Source organism: Erinaceus europaeus, chromosome 3 (genome assembly GCF_950295315.1).
Source record: "Erinaceus europaeus chromosome 3, mEriEur2.1, whole genome shotgun sequence".
NCBI classification, from domain to species: Eukaryota; Metazoa; Chordata; class Mammalia; order Eulipotyphla; family Erinaceidae; genus Erinaceus; species Erinaceus europaeus.
Window position 1 is genome coordinate 22,013,319 of NC_080164.1, and position 17,946 is coordinate 22,031,264.

The window sequence follows — 17,946 nt, forward strand, 5'->3', positions numbered from 1 at the left end:
GTATTTTTTTTTCCTTCATGAGTATTAAAGCAGGTCTGCAGATGTCTTGTCTTTTTCTCCTCTATTTCCTCCTCCTCTCTCAATTTCTCTCTGTCCTATCAAATAAAATAGGAAAAAAAAAAAAAAAAAAGGAAAAAATGTCCTCTGGGAGTGGTGGATTCCTAGTGCTAGTGCTGCCACAAAGCCTCTGTGATAACCCAAGAAGCAAAATAAATAAATAAATAAATAAATAAATAATAATAATAGATGGAACCAAAGCTTTTTTTTTTGTGACACTTGTGAGGCTGAGGATCAACCTGGGGAGCTCATACCTACAAGTCTAATGCTGAAATTCCTGTGCAGTCTCCTGGCCTACTTATCTTTTTTTTTCTTTCTTAAGTATATAAAGTAATTTCCATAGGGGCTTACATTAGAGAAGATAGCGTGGCACTTTGACCAACATTTAGCATGGGGTTAGGTCAGTAGTGTTAGCTGTTAAGATAATGATTATGACTAGAAAAATAAGAAAATTACTTTTACTGAGAAAGAATGAGGGTCAAGTTAGAAGAAAAGAACCAGAACATTGCTCAGCACTGGTATATGTATGGTTCCTGCCAACGTGCTTTATATGTTTAGATACTTCATTGTTGTTTTTATAAGGTGTATGGAAATCTTTTTTTTCCACCCTTTTTTTAATATTATTTTCCCTTTTGTTCCCTTTTTTATTGTTATTGTAGTTATTATTGTTGTTGTTACTGATGTCATAGTTGTTTGATAGGACAGAGAGAAATGAAGAGAGATGGGGAAGACAGAGAGGGTGAAAGAAAGATAAACACCTGCAGACCTGCTTCACTACCTGTGAAGTGACTCCCCTGCAGGTGGGGAGCTGGAGGCTCAGACCTGGATTCTTAAGCGGTCCTTGACTTTGAGCCACATGCACTTGACCCACTGTGCTACCGCACGACCCACCCTCCCGTTGTGGTTTTTTAATCTGATGCTTGTTGTCATCCTGGACACTCTGATGTCTTCCCACAGTGGTTGGTTTATAGGAGGCATATATGTGTATTGGGTGAGTAAAATTATAAATGTGAATGTGTTTTAGAGATACTAACTAGTTTGTCATTCAAAAGTACTCTGCTGAATAATTAATTAATTTTTTGATTTCAGATTTGAAAGATTAGAAGTTCTAGCTGTATTTGCCTCCACAGTCTTGGCACAACTGGGTGCTCTCTTTATATTAAAAGAAAGGTATGTTTGTATATGATGTTACTGTCACTGTAAATTCTAACTGTGTTACCTTTGGAATTATGAAAAAATCTGCCAAAAACATGCCTGATTTGACAGGTATACAAAGTAAGAAAACAGGGCTTAGAGTTTTGCTTTCTTTTCCCCAACCCCCTTTCTTTAATTACCTTTTTTGATGCTACTGGATCTACTTATATAGTTAGGTGCTACTGAAAGAAAGGGATTCAGCCAGGCATGTTTTATTGTTTACAACAAATTCAGTGAAAGTTTTTGTAGAAAAGGCTGACATTAAATATTAAGAATAGTTTATGAATATTTGCCTCCTTGCTGTTAATAATTGATACTGATTATATTTAGAGATCTTTTGAATTTATTGGATTTATAAATATGTAAGTTATGTATTTAATTTAAAAACTTTTAACCTGAAATGGAATTGGAGTATTACACCAAAGTAAAAGACTCTGGGGTGGGTGGGGAGAATACAGGTCCATGAAAAATGATGAATGAAATAGTGGGGGTTATATTGTTAAATGGGAATCTGGGGAATGTTATGCATGTTCAAACTATTGTATTTACTGTTGAATGTAAAGCATTAATTACCCAATAAAGAAATAAATTATTTAAAAAAACTTAATTTTATAATTTACAGAATTTATGTATTTTTTTTAGCGTGGAACGCTTTTTGGAGCAACCTGAGATACACACGTGAGGTTTTGCTTTTGTTATAACATTTAATTCATAAAGTAACGACTGCTAGACTTTTAAAAATATATTTTTACTTATTTAATATTATAAAAATATTATTTATTTATATATTATTGGATACAGACCAAGAGAAATTTAAAGGGGAGAGATATATATGCAGACCTGCTTCACCACTCACGAAGCTTTTCCCCTGAAGGTAGGCACCAGGGTCTTGAACCCACGTCCCGGCACATTGAAATCTTTGCACTTAGCCAGGTGCACCTCCACCTGGCCCCAATATTTGGGTATTTGTGATAGAAGCAGAGAACCAGAGGGGGGTCGGGTGGCGGTGCCCAGGTTTAACACACATAGTACAAAGCGCAAGGATCCACGTGAGAATCCTAGTTTGAGTGTCAGGCTCCCCACTTGGGGGAAGCAGGTATCCCTATCTTCCTCTCCCCTCTAAATTTTTCTCTGGTCTATCCAACTTAAAAAAAAAAAAGTGGCCACCTGGAGCAGTGGATTCATAGTGTAGGCATAACCAGCAATAACCCTGGAGGCAAAAGAGAGAGAGAGAGACAGCGAGCCAGAGTATCATTTTGCCACATGCAATGTTAGGGGTTAAACCTGGGGCTTCTAAAAGTTCAACTTATTCAGTGAACTATCTCCTAGACTGCATGACTGTTAAGAGTTTTAAATAATACTTACTTTGGCTACTGTCATTTCAGAATGGGACAATATATACTTCATAGATGTCTCAAAAGCAACATCAAACTCCACAACCCCTTGTCTTCACCCTTAACTGTTCCCTGGCCCCTAGATATTTTCTATCTTGGCCTGTCTTTATTATTTTCAGTGTTATATTTCCATATAACACTCTAAACTGATACAGTCCTCTCTATTCTTAGACTATTTAAACTTGCTCCTTCATCTTGTAGGAACACTTGTAGGAAAGAAGAAATTATATATACCATGTATTTGCCTACTTTCTAAATTTTATCTATTCTGATCCATTTAATTCTGTACTATCAGAGCCGTGTACTTTATATAAACAAAATTAGGATTTATGTAAGTTTATACCATAGTTACCCAGATCAGAAGATAATTGTTTTTTTTAATTTTTTTTAATATTTATTTTATTTATTTATTCCCTTTTTTTGCCCTTGTTTTATTGTTGTAGTTATTATTGTTGTTGTAGTTGTTGGATAGGACAGAGAGAAATGGAGAGAGGGAGGGGAAGACAGAGAGGAGGAGAGAAGGACAGACACCTGCAGACCTGCTTCACCGCCTGTGAAGGGACTCCCCTGCAGGTGGGGAGCCAGGGTTCGAACAGGGATCCTTATGCCGGTCCTTGTGCTTTGCACCACCTGCGCTTAGCCCACTGCGCTACCGCCCAACTCCCTGTTTTTTTTTTTGTTTTGTTTTTAAGATTTTATTTATTTACTAATGAGAAACATAGGAGAGAAAGAGCCAGACATCACTCTGGTACATGTGCTGCTGGGGATTGAACTCAGGACCTCATGCTTGAGAGTCTGATGCTTTATCTACTGTGCCACCTCCTGGACCACCAGAAGATATTATTAATGCCAAGAGTCTTTTTTGTTCTGTGTAAGATGGAGAATAGGAAACAGGACATGAGTTTGGAAGCTAGAAAGCAGGCTCTGCAAATAGCAAATCCTTGAAGCAGACCACTCTTCCTTGCCAGCTTTGGGCCTATAAAATGCTGGGGGGAATATATATATATATATATATATATATACACACACACAAGAAATATAACAGTATATTGCTGTTGTTCTTTTTAGGGGAAGACTATTAGTTGGTACTTTTGTGGCTCTTTCTTTCAACCTGTTCACGATGCTTTCTATTCAGAATAAACCTTTTACATATGTATCTGAAGGTAAGTTTCTCATTGACTTTTTTTTTGGTGGCCATTTAAAAAAAATATTTATTCCCTTTTGTTGCTCTTGTTTTATTGTTGTAGTTATTGATGTCCTTGTTGGATAGGATGGAGAGAGATGGGGGAGAGAGAGAGGAGGAGAGAAAGATATACACCTGCAGACCTGCCTCACTGCTTGTGAAGGGACTCCCCTGCCGATGGGAGGGGGGGCTCGAATTGGGATCCTTATGCTGGTTACCCCTGGTTACCCCGTACTTACTTGTGCTTTGCTCCACGTGTGCTTAACCCGCTGGGCTACTGTGGCCCAGCTTCCTGGTTCTTTTTTTTTTAATTATTTATTTATTTGTTCCCTTTTGTTGCCCTTGTTGTTTTATTGTTGTTGTAGTTATTATTGTGTCGTCTTTGTTGGATAGGACAGAGAGAAATGGAGAGAGGAGGGGAAGACAGAGAGGGGGAGCGAAAGATAGACCCCTGCAAACCTACTTCACCGCTTGGGAAGCGCCGCCCCTGCAGATGGGGAGCTGGGGGCTCGAACCGAGGTCCTGATGTGGGTCCTTGTGCTTTGCGCCATGTGCACTTAACCCACTGTGCTACTGCCCGACTCCCTGTTTCTTTTCTTTTTTTTTTTTTTTAAATAAATTTTATTTGATAGGACATTGAGAAATTGAGAGGGGTAGGGGAGATTGAAAAAGATACCTGCAAACCTGCTTTGCCACTTGTGAAATGGCCTCCCCTGCAAGTGGGGAGCAGGGGATCAAACCCTGGCCCTTACACATGGTAACATGTGCACTTAACCAGGTGTGCTACTGCCTGGCCCTTGGGGCAAGTTTTCTTTTCTTTTACTTCTTTCTTTCTTTCTTTCTTTCTTTCTTTCTTTCTTTCTTTCTTTCTTTCTCCCTATCTATCATTCTTTCTTTTTTTATTTATTCTTGCACCTGGGGCAGTCCTTGGACAGCCTTTATTGATTGAATGTATGATCAACCTTATTTAGATTTGATTCTTATCCATCCCCAGTTGCAAATGTGCCAGAGTTATGCTATGGTCCTCTCTCTTCCCTACCTCTTTCCTGTGTCTTTCATTGACTCTTTATAAAAATAAAAAAATAAAAAAAAACTTCTGAGGGCCAGGAAGTGGGCCACCTGGTTAAGCACATCTCCATGCACAAGGATGCAGGTTCAAACCTCTGATCCCCACTTGAAGGGGGGAAGCTTCACAAGTGGTAAAGCAGAGCTGCAGGTGTCTCTCTGTCTCCCTCTCTCTATCTTTCCCTATGTTCTCGATTTCTGGCTATCTCTATCCAATAAATAAAGATAATGTAAAAAATGAGGCTTCTATTTGTTTTCATTAACTTATTGAGACAGTATATTCTGTAGAGAAGACAACTACCCCAAAGTTTCTCTAACATCCTCTTCCTCCTCCTCTTTTTTTTAAACTGTTGATTTACTTTTATGACAGTCCAGAACAACACTCAAATCTGTTATATTTGATCCTGGGATTGACCTGGGAGTCTGAGGACTGCAAGTCCTGTGTCCTACAACACAACTCTGTTCCATGATGTATCTAACCTCATTATTTTATTTTATTTTATTTTTTTTACCAGAGCACTGCTCAACTCTGGCTTATGGTGGGGGGCAGGGGATTTAAACTGGAATTTTGGAGCCTCAGGCATGAGAGTCTCTTTGCATAACCATTATGTTATCTACCCCCCATCAGTATCTAACCTTAAAGAGTGAACTACAAAACAAACAAACAAAAAATCTAATTAGTTCAACTGTTAAAACAACTTACAGGACTGACTTATATATTGAATTATAATTGATGAAAAACTACCTTCAGGCAACATGAAATATTTCATTTTTTCAAAAGTATTTTAGGGTAGAGGAGATAGCATAAAAGTTATGCAAATAGATTCTCATGTCTGAGGCTCCCAGGTTCAAGCCCCTGCACTGCCCAAGAGCAGAGCTGTGCTCTAGCAAAAAAAAAAAAAAAAAAAAGTATTTTATTAGTTTAACGTTGCTGTAAGATTTTAGAGGTATAGCTTATCTAAAAGTCTAGTGCAAGCATTTTAGAAAGGTCAGGATACTTAAAGTACTTGATTTGATTGCAAACTAGTGTTGTGTTAATTCAAAAAGTTCCTTCTAACAGTGGTAGATAAACATTATTTGAAAGTAGCAAGACTTTTCATCACTGGGGTTTCACTGCCTTGTGCTGACTTTTTCAAAATGTGGAAAGCAAGTCGGGGAGCGGCTGGGTGGTGGTGGCACACCTGGTTGAGCGCACATGTTGCAATGCACAGGACCCAGGTTTTAGCCCCTGGTCCCCACCTGCAGGGGAAAGCTCTGCAAGTGTTGAAGCAGTGTTGCAGGTGTCTCTCTGCTTTTCTTCATCTCTGTCGCCCACTTCCCTCACAATTTTTGGCTATCTCTATCCATTAAATAAATAAAGATAATTAAAAGAAAAGAAAAGAAGAAAGACACCACAGCACCACTTTCCCCTACAGTCACAGTACCCGCATGTGATGTATTAGGGTCTAGAATCTGGGTCCTGCAAACAGCAAAGCAGGCACCCGCTCCGGCTAGTTATTTCACCAGTCCCAACATTTATTTCCTTTGAGACAAGTATTATTCACCTATTTCCAAATATAGACTGGTATTTCTCTTCAATAGTCTAAATTACTGACATTTTATAAAGTAAATGGCATGTTTTGAAACCTGCTAACCCTCAAAGTTTGCATCACTTCCTGGTGGAGAAGCGAAGTGAAAACAAAAATGGAGGGTGTGCACAGACCACGCTTTGTCCTGCCACCGGGATTATCAGTGGGGCTTGGTGCCGGCACTACGAATCCACTGCTCATGGCAGCCATTTTTTCCCTTTCTTTTTATTAGGACAAAGAGAAACTGAGAGGGGATGGGGAATCAGGGAGGGAGAGAGAAAGATAGACACCTAGAGATTTGCTTCACCACTCATGTAGCATCCCTCCTGTGAAGGTGGGAAGTGGGAGCTTGAACCTGGCTCCCTGCGCATGTGTCCCCTCAACTAAGTGGACCACCATTCGCCCCCACAGACCACATTTTGGGGGGTCAGGCTTGAACTTGAATTACTTCTATGGCAAAGCAGGCACATTATCCAAGTGAGCTGTTTAGCTGATTTTTTTTTTAAGATTTTATTTATTTACGAATGAGAAAGATAGGAGGAGAGAGAAAGAACCAGGCATCACTCCGGTACATGTGCTGCTGGGGATTAAACTCAGGACCTCATGCTTGAGAGTCCAGTGCTTTATCCACTGGGCTATCTTCTGGACCATGCTGGTCCTTATTTATTAATATATGGGGTGGAGGAAGGAGAGAGAAGCAGTTAGAAAAGATAAAAGAAAAGGTGCTGGGAACACCTGGTTAAGCGCACATGTCACAGTGTTCAAGGACCCAGGTCCAAGCCCCTGGTCCCTACCTGCAGGGAGAAAGCTTTGCAGAGCAGTAGGTGTCACTCTTTGTCTCTCTCCCTCTCTGTCTCCCCTTTCCTCTTGATTTCTGAATGTCTCTTTCCAATAAATAAAAATTTAAAAATGTTGAAAAAGGAAAAATATTCCACGTCTCACTTTTTTTAGTCAACGTGTCTTGAGTATTGCTTCTTATTTATTTTTTATTTATCACTGGATAGAGACAGAGAGAAATTGAGAGGGAGATAGAGAAGGAGAGAGGGAGAGAGACACCTGCAACCCTACTTTACCACTCATGAAGGTTTTCCCATGCAGGTCCTGGGGAACTCAGGTTCTTGTGCACTGTAATATGTGGGCTTGACCAGGTGGGCCACCAAATGGTCCTGAGTATTATTTCTTATAAGATACTCTTTGAACAATGCTATCTCTTCTAGGCTTTGTGTCTGTATCTGCATGACGGCATCATTCCCTGCACACTCTACCTTTCCCTTTTTCTTTAGATAGAGAGCGGGAGACAGAGAGGGGAAGGAAACAAAGAAGGCTAGACTTGATGGCACTACTCCACTGTTTGTGAAGATTCCTCTGCTTGATGCTTCCATGTGGTTGCCAGGGGCTTGAACCCAGATCCTTACATATGCCGAAGTGTGCAGTCTAGCAGGTGAGCTATCTCCTGGCCTCTTAAGTATAATATTTTTAGAGAAACTAACATATGTAATTTCACTATTTTCAGGGGAACTATATAGTGTAGTTGAAATAGCTTTTGATTTAATACTTTACGACATAAAAATAGAGTTCTAGATTTGAAAAGCAGCATGTTCTTGTATAATGTTAAATAGTTACTGCCAAACTCTTTATTTACTTGGATAATGTTATATAGTTACTGCCAAACTCTTTATTTACTTGTATTTTGTTGCCAGGGTTTCTCTGCTCCAGGCCTTTTTTTGTTTGTTTTTGTTTTTTTCATTTAGCCAAAGAGAGAGAGGGAGAGGTGAGGCACTACTGCATTGAAGGTTCCTCCAGTGTGGTGGGGGCTGGGCTTCAGTTGGGTCACAGATGTGACAAAACAGGTGCACTGGCCAGTTGAGCTATTTTGACAGCTCAGACTTTTTTTTTTCTATTCTTTCCCCTTTTGTTGCCGTTGTTTTATCATTGTTGTGGTTATTATTGTTGTTATTATTGCTGTTGCTGTTATTGGATAGGACAGAGAGAAATGGAGAGAGGAGGGGAAGACAGAGGGGGAGAGAAAGGTAGACTCTGGCAGACCTGCTTCACCACCTGTGAAGCGACTCCTCTGCAGGTGGGGAGCTGGGGCCTCAAACCGGGATCCTTGTACCAGTCCTTGCACTTTGTATCATGTGCCTTAACCCGCTGCACTACCGCCCAACCCTCTCAAACTTTAAAATATTTTTTTATTATCTTTATTTATTTATTGGATAGAGACAGCCAGAAATAGAGAGGGAAGGAGCTGATAGAGAGGAAGAGACAGAGAGACACCTGCAGCAGTGCTTCAACACTGGTGAAGCTTTCCCCCGCAGGTGGGGACCGAGGACTCGAACCTGGGTCCTTGCTCACTGTAACATGCACTCAGCCAGGTATGCCACCACCCGGTCCCCTGCCCTCTAAATTTTTCTTAAAGCTATATTTAGGAGAGGGAGGGAACTAGAGCATCACTGTGGTACATGTGATGACAGGGATCAAACTCATTGTATCATTCTTGAGAGTCCGAGTCTTTATCCAATATTTTATTTATCAATGAGAGAGAAAGAGAGCTAGAAGAGGAATAGGAAAGAGAAAGACCCAGAGCATCACTCAGGCATATGTGATGCCAGAGTTTAAGAGGGTAACACTTTTTTTTTTAAATATTTATTTTATTTATTCCCTTTTGTTGTCCTTGTTTTATTGTTGTAGTTATGATTGATGTTGTTGTTGTTGGATAGGACAGAGAGAAATGGAGAGAGGAGGGGAAGACAGAGAGGAGGAGAGAAAGATAGACACCTGCAGACCTGCTTCACTGCCTGTGAAGCGACTCCCCTGCAGGTGGGGAGCCGGGGTTCGAACCGGGATCCTTATGCCTGTCCTTGTGCTTTGCGCCACCTGCGCTTAACCCGCTGCGCTACAGCCCGACTCCCCTAGGATAACACTTTATACACTGCACCAACTGTTCAAACTTTTCTTTTGTAAAGTTCAAGATATTAGGGGGGAGTCGAGCAGTAGCGCAGCGGGTTAAGTGCGGGTGGCTCAAAGCGCAAGAACCAGCATAAGGATCCCCATTCCAACCCCTGCAGGAGAGTCGCTTCACAGGCGGTGAAGCAGGTCTGCAGGTGTGTCTTATCTTCCTCTCCCCTTCTCTGTCTTCCCCTCCACTCCCCATTTCTCTCTGTCCTAATTAATAGCAACAATAATAACTCCAACAATAAAACAAGGGCAACAAAAGGGAATATAAATAAATAAATAAATAAATTGGGGGCCAAGTGGTGATGCACCCTGTTAAGCTCACATAGTACTAAGCACAAGGACACACACAAAGATCTGGGTCCGAGTCCCCCAGCACCCCACCTGCAGGGGGGATGCTTCACAAGCAGTTAAGCAGGTCTACAGGTATCTTCCTCTCTCCTTCTCCCTCTCTGTCTCCCCATCTCTCTCAATTTATCTCTGTCCTATCCAGTAAAATGAAAAAAATGCCCACCAGGAGCAGTGAATTTCTAGTGCAGGCACCAAGCCCCAGCATTAGCCCCGGAGTCAAAAAATAAATCAGACTAAAAGAGGGGACTGGGCAGTGGCACACTGGCTTAAATGCACATAGTAGGAAGCATATGAATCCCTGTTCGAATTTCCAGGCTCCCTACCTGCTGCTGGAGGGGGAGTCACGTCACAAGTGGTGAAGCAGGTCTGCAAGTGTCTATCTTTCTCCCTCTCTATCTTCCCTTTCCCTCTCAATTTCTCTCTCCTATCCAAAAAAATTGAAAAAGTGGCCAGAAATTGTTTTTGTTTGTTTAATGAGACTTTCAGAGGGAAGAAAACACCCTCAAGTATTTTATTAATACTTTATCTTTCAGAAGTTATATTTTATAAAAATATAAATATGTTTATTTTATATTTAACAAGTAAATAAAACTTAACTGTCCACTTAAAAAAAAAAAAAGGCCATAGGAGCAGTGGTTTTGTAGTGTAGGCACTCAGCCCCAGCCTAACCCTGGAGGCAATAAATAAATAAATATTAATTGTTTAAACTATTAATTCTCCAACAAAGAAATTTAAAGAAAAGAGAAATTATTTCAGACTATGATTTATTCTGTACAGATAATTTAACTATTTCCTTCTTAAAGCTGCTACAACGAGTTGGCTTCAAGAGCATGTTGCAGATCTTAGTCGAAGGTAAGAGGTTATAAAACTCCATGGTACACAGAATTTAAAAAGAATGTGCAAGAAATCCATCTATTATGGGAACTTATATTATTCATGCCTGAAGTAGTAGCCCAGGAATCTCTCAATTTTATTATTTATTTATTACCAGAGCACTGCTCAGCTCTGGCTTGTGATGATATGTGGGATTGAACCTGGAACTTTGGAGTCTCAGGCGTAAGGGTCTCTTTGCATAATCAGTATTTGAAATTAGACTTTTAATTTCAGTTAGAGACAGAGGAGAGAGACTGTGAGAGGTAAAGGAAAAACACCAGGGCACAATGCCACTATTGATGGAGCCTCATCTGATGCCATGCATGGTATTTCTGTGTGGTGCAGGGCACTTGAACCCAGGTCCTCACACATGGCAGAATTGTTTTTTTGTTTTGTTTTGTTTTAACCAGAACACTGCTAAGCTCTGGCTGATGATTATGTGGGAGATTGAACCTGTGACTTTATTTGTAATGAGAGAGAGAGAGAGAGAGAGAGAGAGAGAGGCACAAGAACATTGCTCAACTCTGGCTGATGGTGCTGGGGATTGAACCTGGGATCTCAGAGCCTCAGGCATGAAAATGTTTTTGCATTACTATTATGCTGTCTCCCCAACCCTACATAGCAGAGTTTGTACTCTACCAAATGAACTTCTGACCCCTAGATCAGATTCTTTTTAAATTTAACTTAATTATTTAATTTATTTGTTAATAGGAGATGGGGGAGAGACAACTGTTCTGGCACATGGGATGCTGTGGGTTAAGTTCAGGCCTTCATACTTGAGAGTTCAATGCTTTATTGACTGGGCCACCTCTCAGGCCACTAGGACGTATTCTCAGTCTCATTTCCTTTCTTCTTTTTAATTAATAGTACAGGAGACCTTAACTAGTGAAAGAACCTTTTCCCCAAGATCTGTTCCTTTAAAACAAGTATTATATGATACTAAAATACAGAACATGTTTTTGAAGACTTTCATAAATATTGCATGAGTTCTGCTAATGAATACTCTGTTTTCTCATAGCTTGTGTGGACTTATTCCAGGACTTAGCAGTATCTTTCTTCCTCGAATGAACCCATTTATTTTGATTGATCTTGCTGGAGCATTTGCTCTTTGTATTACGTACATGCTCATTGAAATTAAGTAAGTATTTGTTACTTCCTCAAGTGTGTTGAAATCCTGGACACATACTTTTTTTTAAATTTATTTATTTATTTAAGAAAGGAGACATTAACAAAATCATAGGATGGGGGGGGCGTACAACTCCACACAATTCCTGCCACCCAATCTCCGTATCCCATCCACTCCCCAATAGCTTTCCCTTTCTCTATCCCTCTGGGAGCATGGACCCCGGGTCGTCGTGGGTTGGACACCTACTTTTAAGGGCAACAGTGGGGTAAATACAAGTTAATATTATGACATTTTCTGCTTATGACTTCTATAACTCTGCTCATAACTTGTCCTTAAATATCTTAATCTTTAAAATTCAAAGGATTAGAGTAAGTATGTTTTTTTTTTTATTCCCTTTTGTTGCCCTTGTTGTTTTATTGTTGTAGTTATTATTATTGTTGTCGTTGTTGGATAGGACAGAGAGAAATGGAGAGAGGAGGGGAAGACAGAGAGGAGGAGAGAAAGATAGACACCTGCAGACCTGCTTCACTGCCTGTGAAGCGACTCCCCTGCAGGTGGGGAGCCGGGGTTCGAACTGGGATCCTTATGCTGGTCCTTGTGCTTTGCACCACCTGTGCTTAACCCGCTGCGCTACAGCCCGATTCCCAAGTATGTGTTTTAATGACAGTCTGTAATGCAGGATGGAGAACTATTTAAATTTCTTCCTGCTTATGTGATGTATGAAGCTCTGAAGAGAACAGTGAAAGAGAAATAAGGTGTAGCTGCTGTTGCAAAGAAGTAATTAAAAAAAAAAAGGTATAGATGTGAAGCAATTTAAAAACCTTTTTTTTTTAAAGAAAAAAAACCTTTAGTGGCCAGGAGATGACTTACCTGGTAGGTAACATGCCTTGTCGTGTCCTGATACCACATGGGAGCACCAGAGGTGGCACCAACAACAGTCTTGCTTTTGGTTGGTTTTTTTTTGTTTGTTTGTTTTGCCACCAAGTTTATCCACTGGGGCTCAGTGCCAGCACTATAAATCCACTGCTCTAGCAGTCACTTTTTCTTTTTCTATTTTATTTGATAGGACAGAAATTGAGAGGGGAGGGAGAGATAGAGGAAAGAGAAAGACAACTACAGACCTCCTTCACTGCCTGTGAAATGACCCCCTGCAGGTAGGGAGTGGGAACTCAAATCCAGGTCCTTGCACATGGCAATGTGTATGTTCATCTGTGTGCTTGTTTTACTTATTATGTACGAGAGAGACAGATTGACTTGAATTAGAAAGGGAGATATAAGCCAAAGTACCACTCCAGCACATATGGTGCCAGGAATTAACCTGAGAACATGAGGCATGAAAGTCCCATGTTCCACTTCTGCAACTTTTCAACCGCTCTCCCAGCTGTTTGCTCTTGCCTTCTGATTACTGTGCTAAGTGCTGCTATATGTGTACAGGTAATCAGTTTGAGTACCTGCTTCCTGTTCCTTGGCATATATAATGCTATTTTTCATATTTTGGGCTATTTCCCTCTTCCTTCCCTTTCACTTTTTCCCAAGCCAGTTCTAACTGGCAACATAGTCATGTATTCTGTTTCATCTTATTCACCATTCTGGGATTTCTCGTCCAGATCCTCAAATGTTGCCGAGGCTAAGCTCAAATCTGGGTTGTGTGTGTGTGTAGCAGAGCAAGCATATATCCACGCAGGCTACTTTTCCAGTCCTTGTTTTGGTTTCTTATTGTCACATACTGTATGTCGCTATATTATTTATTTTATTTTTATTTATTTTTGTTTAGTTTGCTTTTCCCTCTTGTTGCCCTTGTTATATTGTTTTTGTTTGTTTTTACCTCCAGGGTTATTGCTGGGGCTTGGTGCCTGCACCATGAATCCACTGCTCCTGGAGGCCTTCCCCTCCCCCCCCCCTTTTTGTTGCCCTTGTTGATGTAGCCTTGTGGTTATTATTGTTGTTGTTGATATCCTTCGTTGTTGGATAGGACAGAGAGAAATGAAGAGAGGAGAGGAAGACAGAGAGGGGAAGAGAAAGATAGACGCCTGCAGACCTGCTCCACCACCTGTGAAGCGACTCCCTTACAGGTGGGGAGCTGGGGGCTCCAACCAGGATCCTTATGCCGGTCCTTGCGCTTTGTACCACGTGTGTTTAACCTGCTGCGCTACCGCCCGACTCCCTATTGCTGTTGTTATTGATGTTGTTGTTATTGATGATAGGACAGAGAGAAATGGAGAGAGGAGGGGAAGACAGAGAAGGGGAGAGAAAGATAGACACCTGCAGACCTCCTTCACCGCCTGTGAAGCGACTCCCCTGCAGGTGGGGAGCCGGGGGCTCGAACCGGATCCTTACGCCGGTCCTTGCGCTTTGCGCCACATGCGCTTAACCCACTGCGCCACCGCCCGACCCCCAAGCTGTTCCATTTCTATGAATTTGCTTTTATTTTGTCCCCCATGTAAATGAGATTACACACTATTTGTTTTTCACTATTTAATTTATTTCATTTAGCATAATGGCCTCAATGTCCACTGATGTCACAAATGGCAGGATTATCTCCTTTTTTTGTGATTTAATAAAATCCCATTGTATTATACACATTGGTTCCATTTAGTCTAGGTTGTTTTTATGCCTTGACTATTGTATATTTGCTGCTGCCCAAATTAAGGCCTTTATCATCCTTTCCTGAGTCTAACTTGAATAGTTTTCTGCACTGATTTTCATTCTCATACATCTCTAGCTAACTTCTATTTTGCTTCTAATATGATCTAATATAATCTGTAATTTAAAATTCTTTTTTTAAATATTTATTTTCCCTTTTGTTGCCCTTGTTTTTTATTGTTGTAGTTATTATTGCTGTTGTTGTTGTCATCGTTGTTGGATAAGACAGAGAGAAATGGGGAGAGGAGGGAAAGAAAGAGATGGAGAGAGAAAGATAGACACCTGCAGACCTGCTTCACCGCCTGTGAAGCAACTCCCCTGCAGGTGGGGAGCCGGGGGTCGAACTGGGATCCTTATGCAGGTCCTTGCGCCATTTGCATTTAACCCACTGCGCTACCGCCCGACTCCCATAATTTAAAATTCTAAGCCTGGACTATATATATATATATATATATATATATATATTTGTTTTGTTTCAAAATTCCCCTTTTTTATGTTAAAAGTATTCTTGGCATAATAAAACCCTCTTAACAAATTGTTCGGCAGTCCAGATATACAATAGCTTGGAAGAACAACATTTAGAAAACAAAAGCCAAATGTAAAAAGACAGATTAAAACAACAAGAACAGCACAGACTTTATATGGCTCTGGTTTTCCAGTTTTCTTACTGCATCATCAATGTCAGAAATCTGTTCCTTCAGCTGGCTTCACTGCTCAGGATTTAAAGAGGTACCTTTTCTTTCTGGTTTCATTTCACCTTCCTGATCCATCCAGTATTCTCTAATAATCAATTAGCACTTTCCCTTTAAAGTCTTGAAAACTTACGTACCGCATTTTCCCAATTAAAACATGTTGTCATCCCTGCTGCTGCTGCTGCTGCTGCTGCTGCTGTGCTTAGAGGATGACGGGGCTCTTGAGGTTTCACCAGTCTTCTGCTTCTTTACAGGCTTCTCTGCAGTAACCTTTTTCCTCTTTAGCTTTTTGTCAACTTCACTATCAGAGTCATTGCCAGAAGAGCTTGAAGAAACAAGTTCCTTTGATTTAGGCATTGTTCCACTCTTGCAGCGCCCAGTCTCGCGAATGACAGGAGAGGAAGTGGTGGCAACCCTTACTAACCTTATTAATCAACCACCAGGCTACCCTTCCGTGTTTATAGATTTATTGCTGTATCAGAATTTCCATGCCCTTGCATGCTGTTTGCACAGTCTCTGACACCTTTTCCATCATCTTGCTCATCTTTGAAGGTTCAACCCAAATGTCAGCTCTTTTTATGTTTAGCCTTTCTAGATCATTCCGACTTTGGCCTCACTTCTTTGTACATTCATGATGATCTGTACATAATACCCAAAGTGCTTTACTATGATTGTCACATGCATGGCTTCTACTGATATTTCAGAGTCAGGGTTATGTTTTCACTCTTGTTTATATTGCCAGTATATAAGAAAAAGTTTTTAAAAAATGCAGGATGGGCTTGTATTCATTCATAGTTTAGTTTGTCTTGTGAATAGAACACCTGAATTATTGATGAGGGATGAAGTAGTGTTAGAAGTTATTAGTTGAATCTTTTCTATTTGTAGCAACAAATGAAAATTGTATGAAATATTTCTAGAAAGTAGGTTGACTAAAAATACATCATGGGCAAATCCTTTATTCTCCCCTTGTCTCCATGCCAATTAAAATAAGTACTGGTTATTGCTCACTGAGTCTGGACAAGGAAAAGTTCTGAAAGGTTTTCCTTTTCCTTGGAGATGTTCTGTTTGTCAGTAAGGGCCATTTGTGATAAAACAATTCTGTTGCTTTTGCTAATTGAAGTTTGGGAGGTTAAATTGTATGATATACAGTGAGGCAGGCATCTGACACCTCGGATTGTTTTTCCTTTCAGTAATTACTTTGCAGTAGACACTGCCTCTGCCATAGCCATTGCTCTGATGACATTTGGCACGATGTACCCCATGAGCGTATACAGTGGGAAAGTACTACTCCAGGTAAGGGTGTTCTTCCAGTGCACATAGTTGATATTAGTAACTTTCTTTTTTAATATATATTTATTTATTTTCCCTTTTGTTGCCCTTGTTTTTATTGGTGTAGTTATTGTTGTTACTGATATCGTTGTTGGATAGGACAGAGAGAAATGGAGAGAGGAGGGGAAGACAGACAGGGGAAGAGAAAGACAGACACCTGCAGACCTGCTTCACTGCTTGTGAAGCGATTCCCCTGCCGGGGGCTCGAACCGGTATCCCCACACTAGACCTTGAGCTTTCCACCACCTGCGCTTAACACGCTGCACTACCACCTGGCCCCCTAGTCGGTTGTTTTTATTTATCTTCTTTTTTTTTAATATTTATTTATTTATTCTCTTTTGTTGCCCTTGTTGTTGTATTATTGTAGTTATTATCGTTGTTGTCAGATAGGACAGAGAAATGGAGAGAGGAGGGGAAGACAGAGAGGGGGAGAGAAAGATAGACACCTGCAGACTTGCTTCACCACTTGTGAAGTGACTCCCCTGCAGGTGGGGAGCCTGGGCTTGAACCGGGATCCTTACATCGGTTCTTGTGCTTTGCGCTTAACCCGCTGCACTACAGCCCGACTCCCTATCTTCTTTTATTTATTTATTTATTTTTCCCTTTTGTTGCCCTTGTTGTTCTTTATTGTTGTTGTAGTTATTATTGTTGTTATTGATGTCATTGTTGTTAGATAGGACAGAGAGAAAGTGAAGAGAGGAGGGGAAGAGAGAGAGGGGGAGAGAAAGACACCTGCAGACCTACTTCACCGCCTGTGAAGGGATTCCCCTGCAGGTGGGGAGTCGGGGGCTCGAACCAGGATCCTTATGCCGGCCCTTGCGCTTTGCACCACCTACGCTTAACCCGCTGTGCTACCGCCTGACTCCCTTTTTTTTTTTTTTTAAGAATCTATTTATTTATTTATGAAAGATAGGAGGAGAGAGAAAGAACCAGACATCACTCGTACATGTGCTGCCGGGGATTGAACTAAGGATCTCGTGGTTGAGGATCCAGTGCTTTAATTCATTGTGCCACCTCCCATACCCCACTGTTTGGTTGTTTTTAATGTTTATTTCTTTCTAGAATTTAGGACAGTTTAATTCCTTTTTTTTTTAAATTTTTTTTATTGGGGAATTAATGTTTTACATTCAACGGTAAATACAATAGTTTGTACATGCATAACATTTCCCAGTTTCCCATATAACAATACAACCCCCACTAGGTCCTCTGTAGGACAGTTTAATTCCTGATGTTTACATACTACAAAGGCTGATTGAAATCTCTCTATTTTAAAATGTTTATTATCTTTATTTATTTATTTATTGAATAGAGACAGCCAGAAATCTAGAGGGAATGGGTGTGATAGAGAGGGAGAGAGACACCTGCAGCTCTGTTTCATCACTTGCAAAGCTTCCCCCCTGCAGATGGAGACTGGGGACTCGAACCCAGGTCCTTGTGCATTGTAACATGTACACTCAACCAGGTGTGCCCCACCTGGCCCCCTGACTGAAATCTATCATCCCTCAGTCAAGCTACA

General features: G+C 40.7%; 1 protein-coding gene and 1 pseudogene across 6 annotated transcripts in view; one reads left to right on the forward strand and one right to left on the reverse strand.

Annotated features, from left to right (window-relative positions):
• Nucleotides 1-17,946, forward strand: part of SLC30A6 (solute carrier family 30 member 6) — a 63,691-nt gene that overhangs the window by 22,086 nt on the left and 23,659 nt on the right. For 2 of the 6 annotated variants that reach the window (XM_007538695.3, XM_060186839.1), the window contains 6 exons: nt 1,147-1,227; nt 1,894-1,929; nt 3,714-3,808; nt 10,571-10,619; nt 11,659-11,778; nt 16,292-16,394. In XM_007538695.3, the coding sequence (XP_007538757.1) occupies nt 1,147-1,227; nt 1,894-1,929; nt 3,714-3,808; nt 10,571-10,619; nt 11,659-11,778; nt 16,292-16,394 (484 nt within the window). Of the gene's footprint in view, nt 1-1,146; nt 1,228-1,893; nt 1,930-3,713; nt 3,809-7,752; nt 7,903-10,570; nt 10,620-11,658; nt 11,779-16,291; nt 16,395-17,946 lie in introns of those variants that run through there. The other 4 variants (XM_060186838.1, XM_060186840.1, XM_060186842.1 and 1 more) reach the window with 3 other exon arrangements.
• LOC103127807 (activated RNA polymerase II transcriptional coactivator p15-like) lies at nt 15,021-15,469 on the reverse strand (annotated as a pseudogene).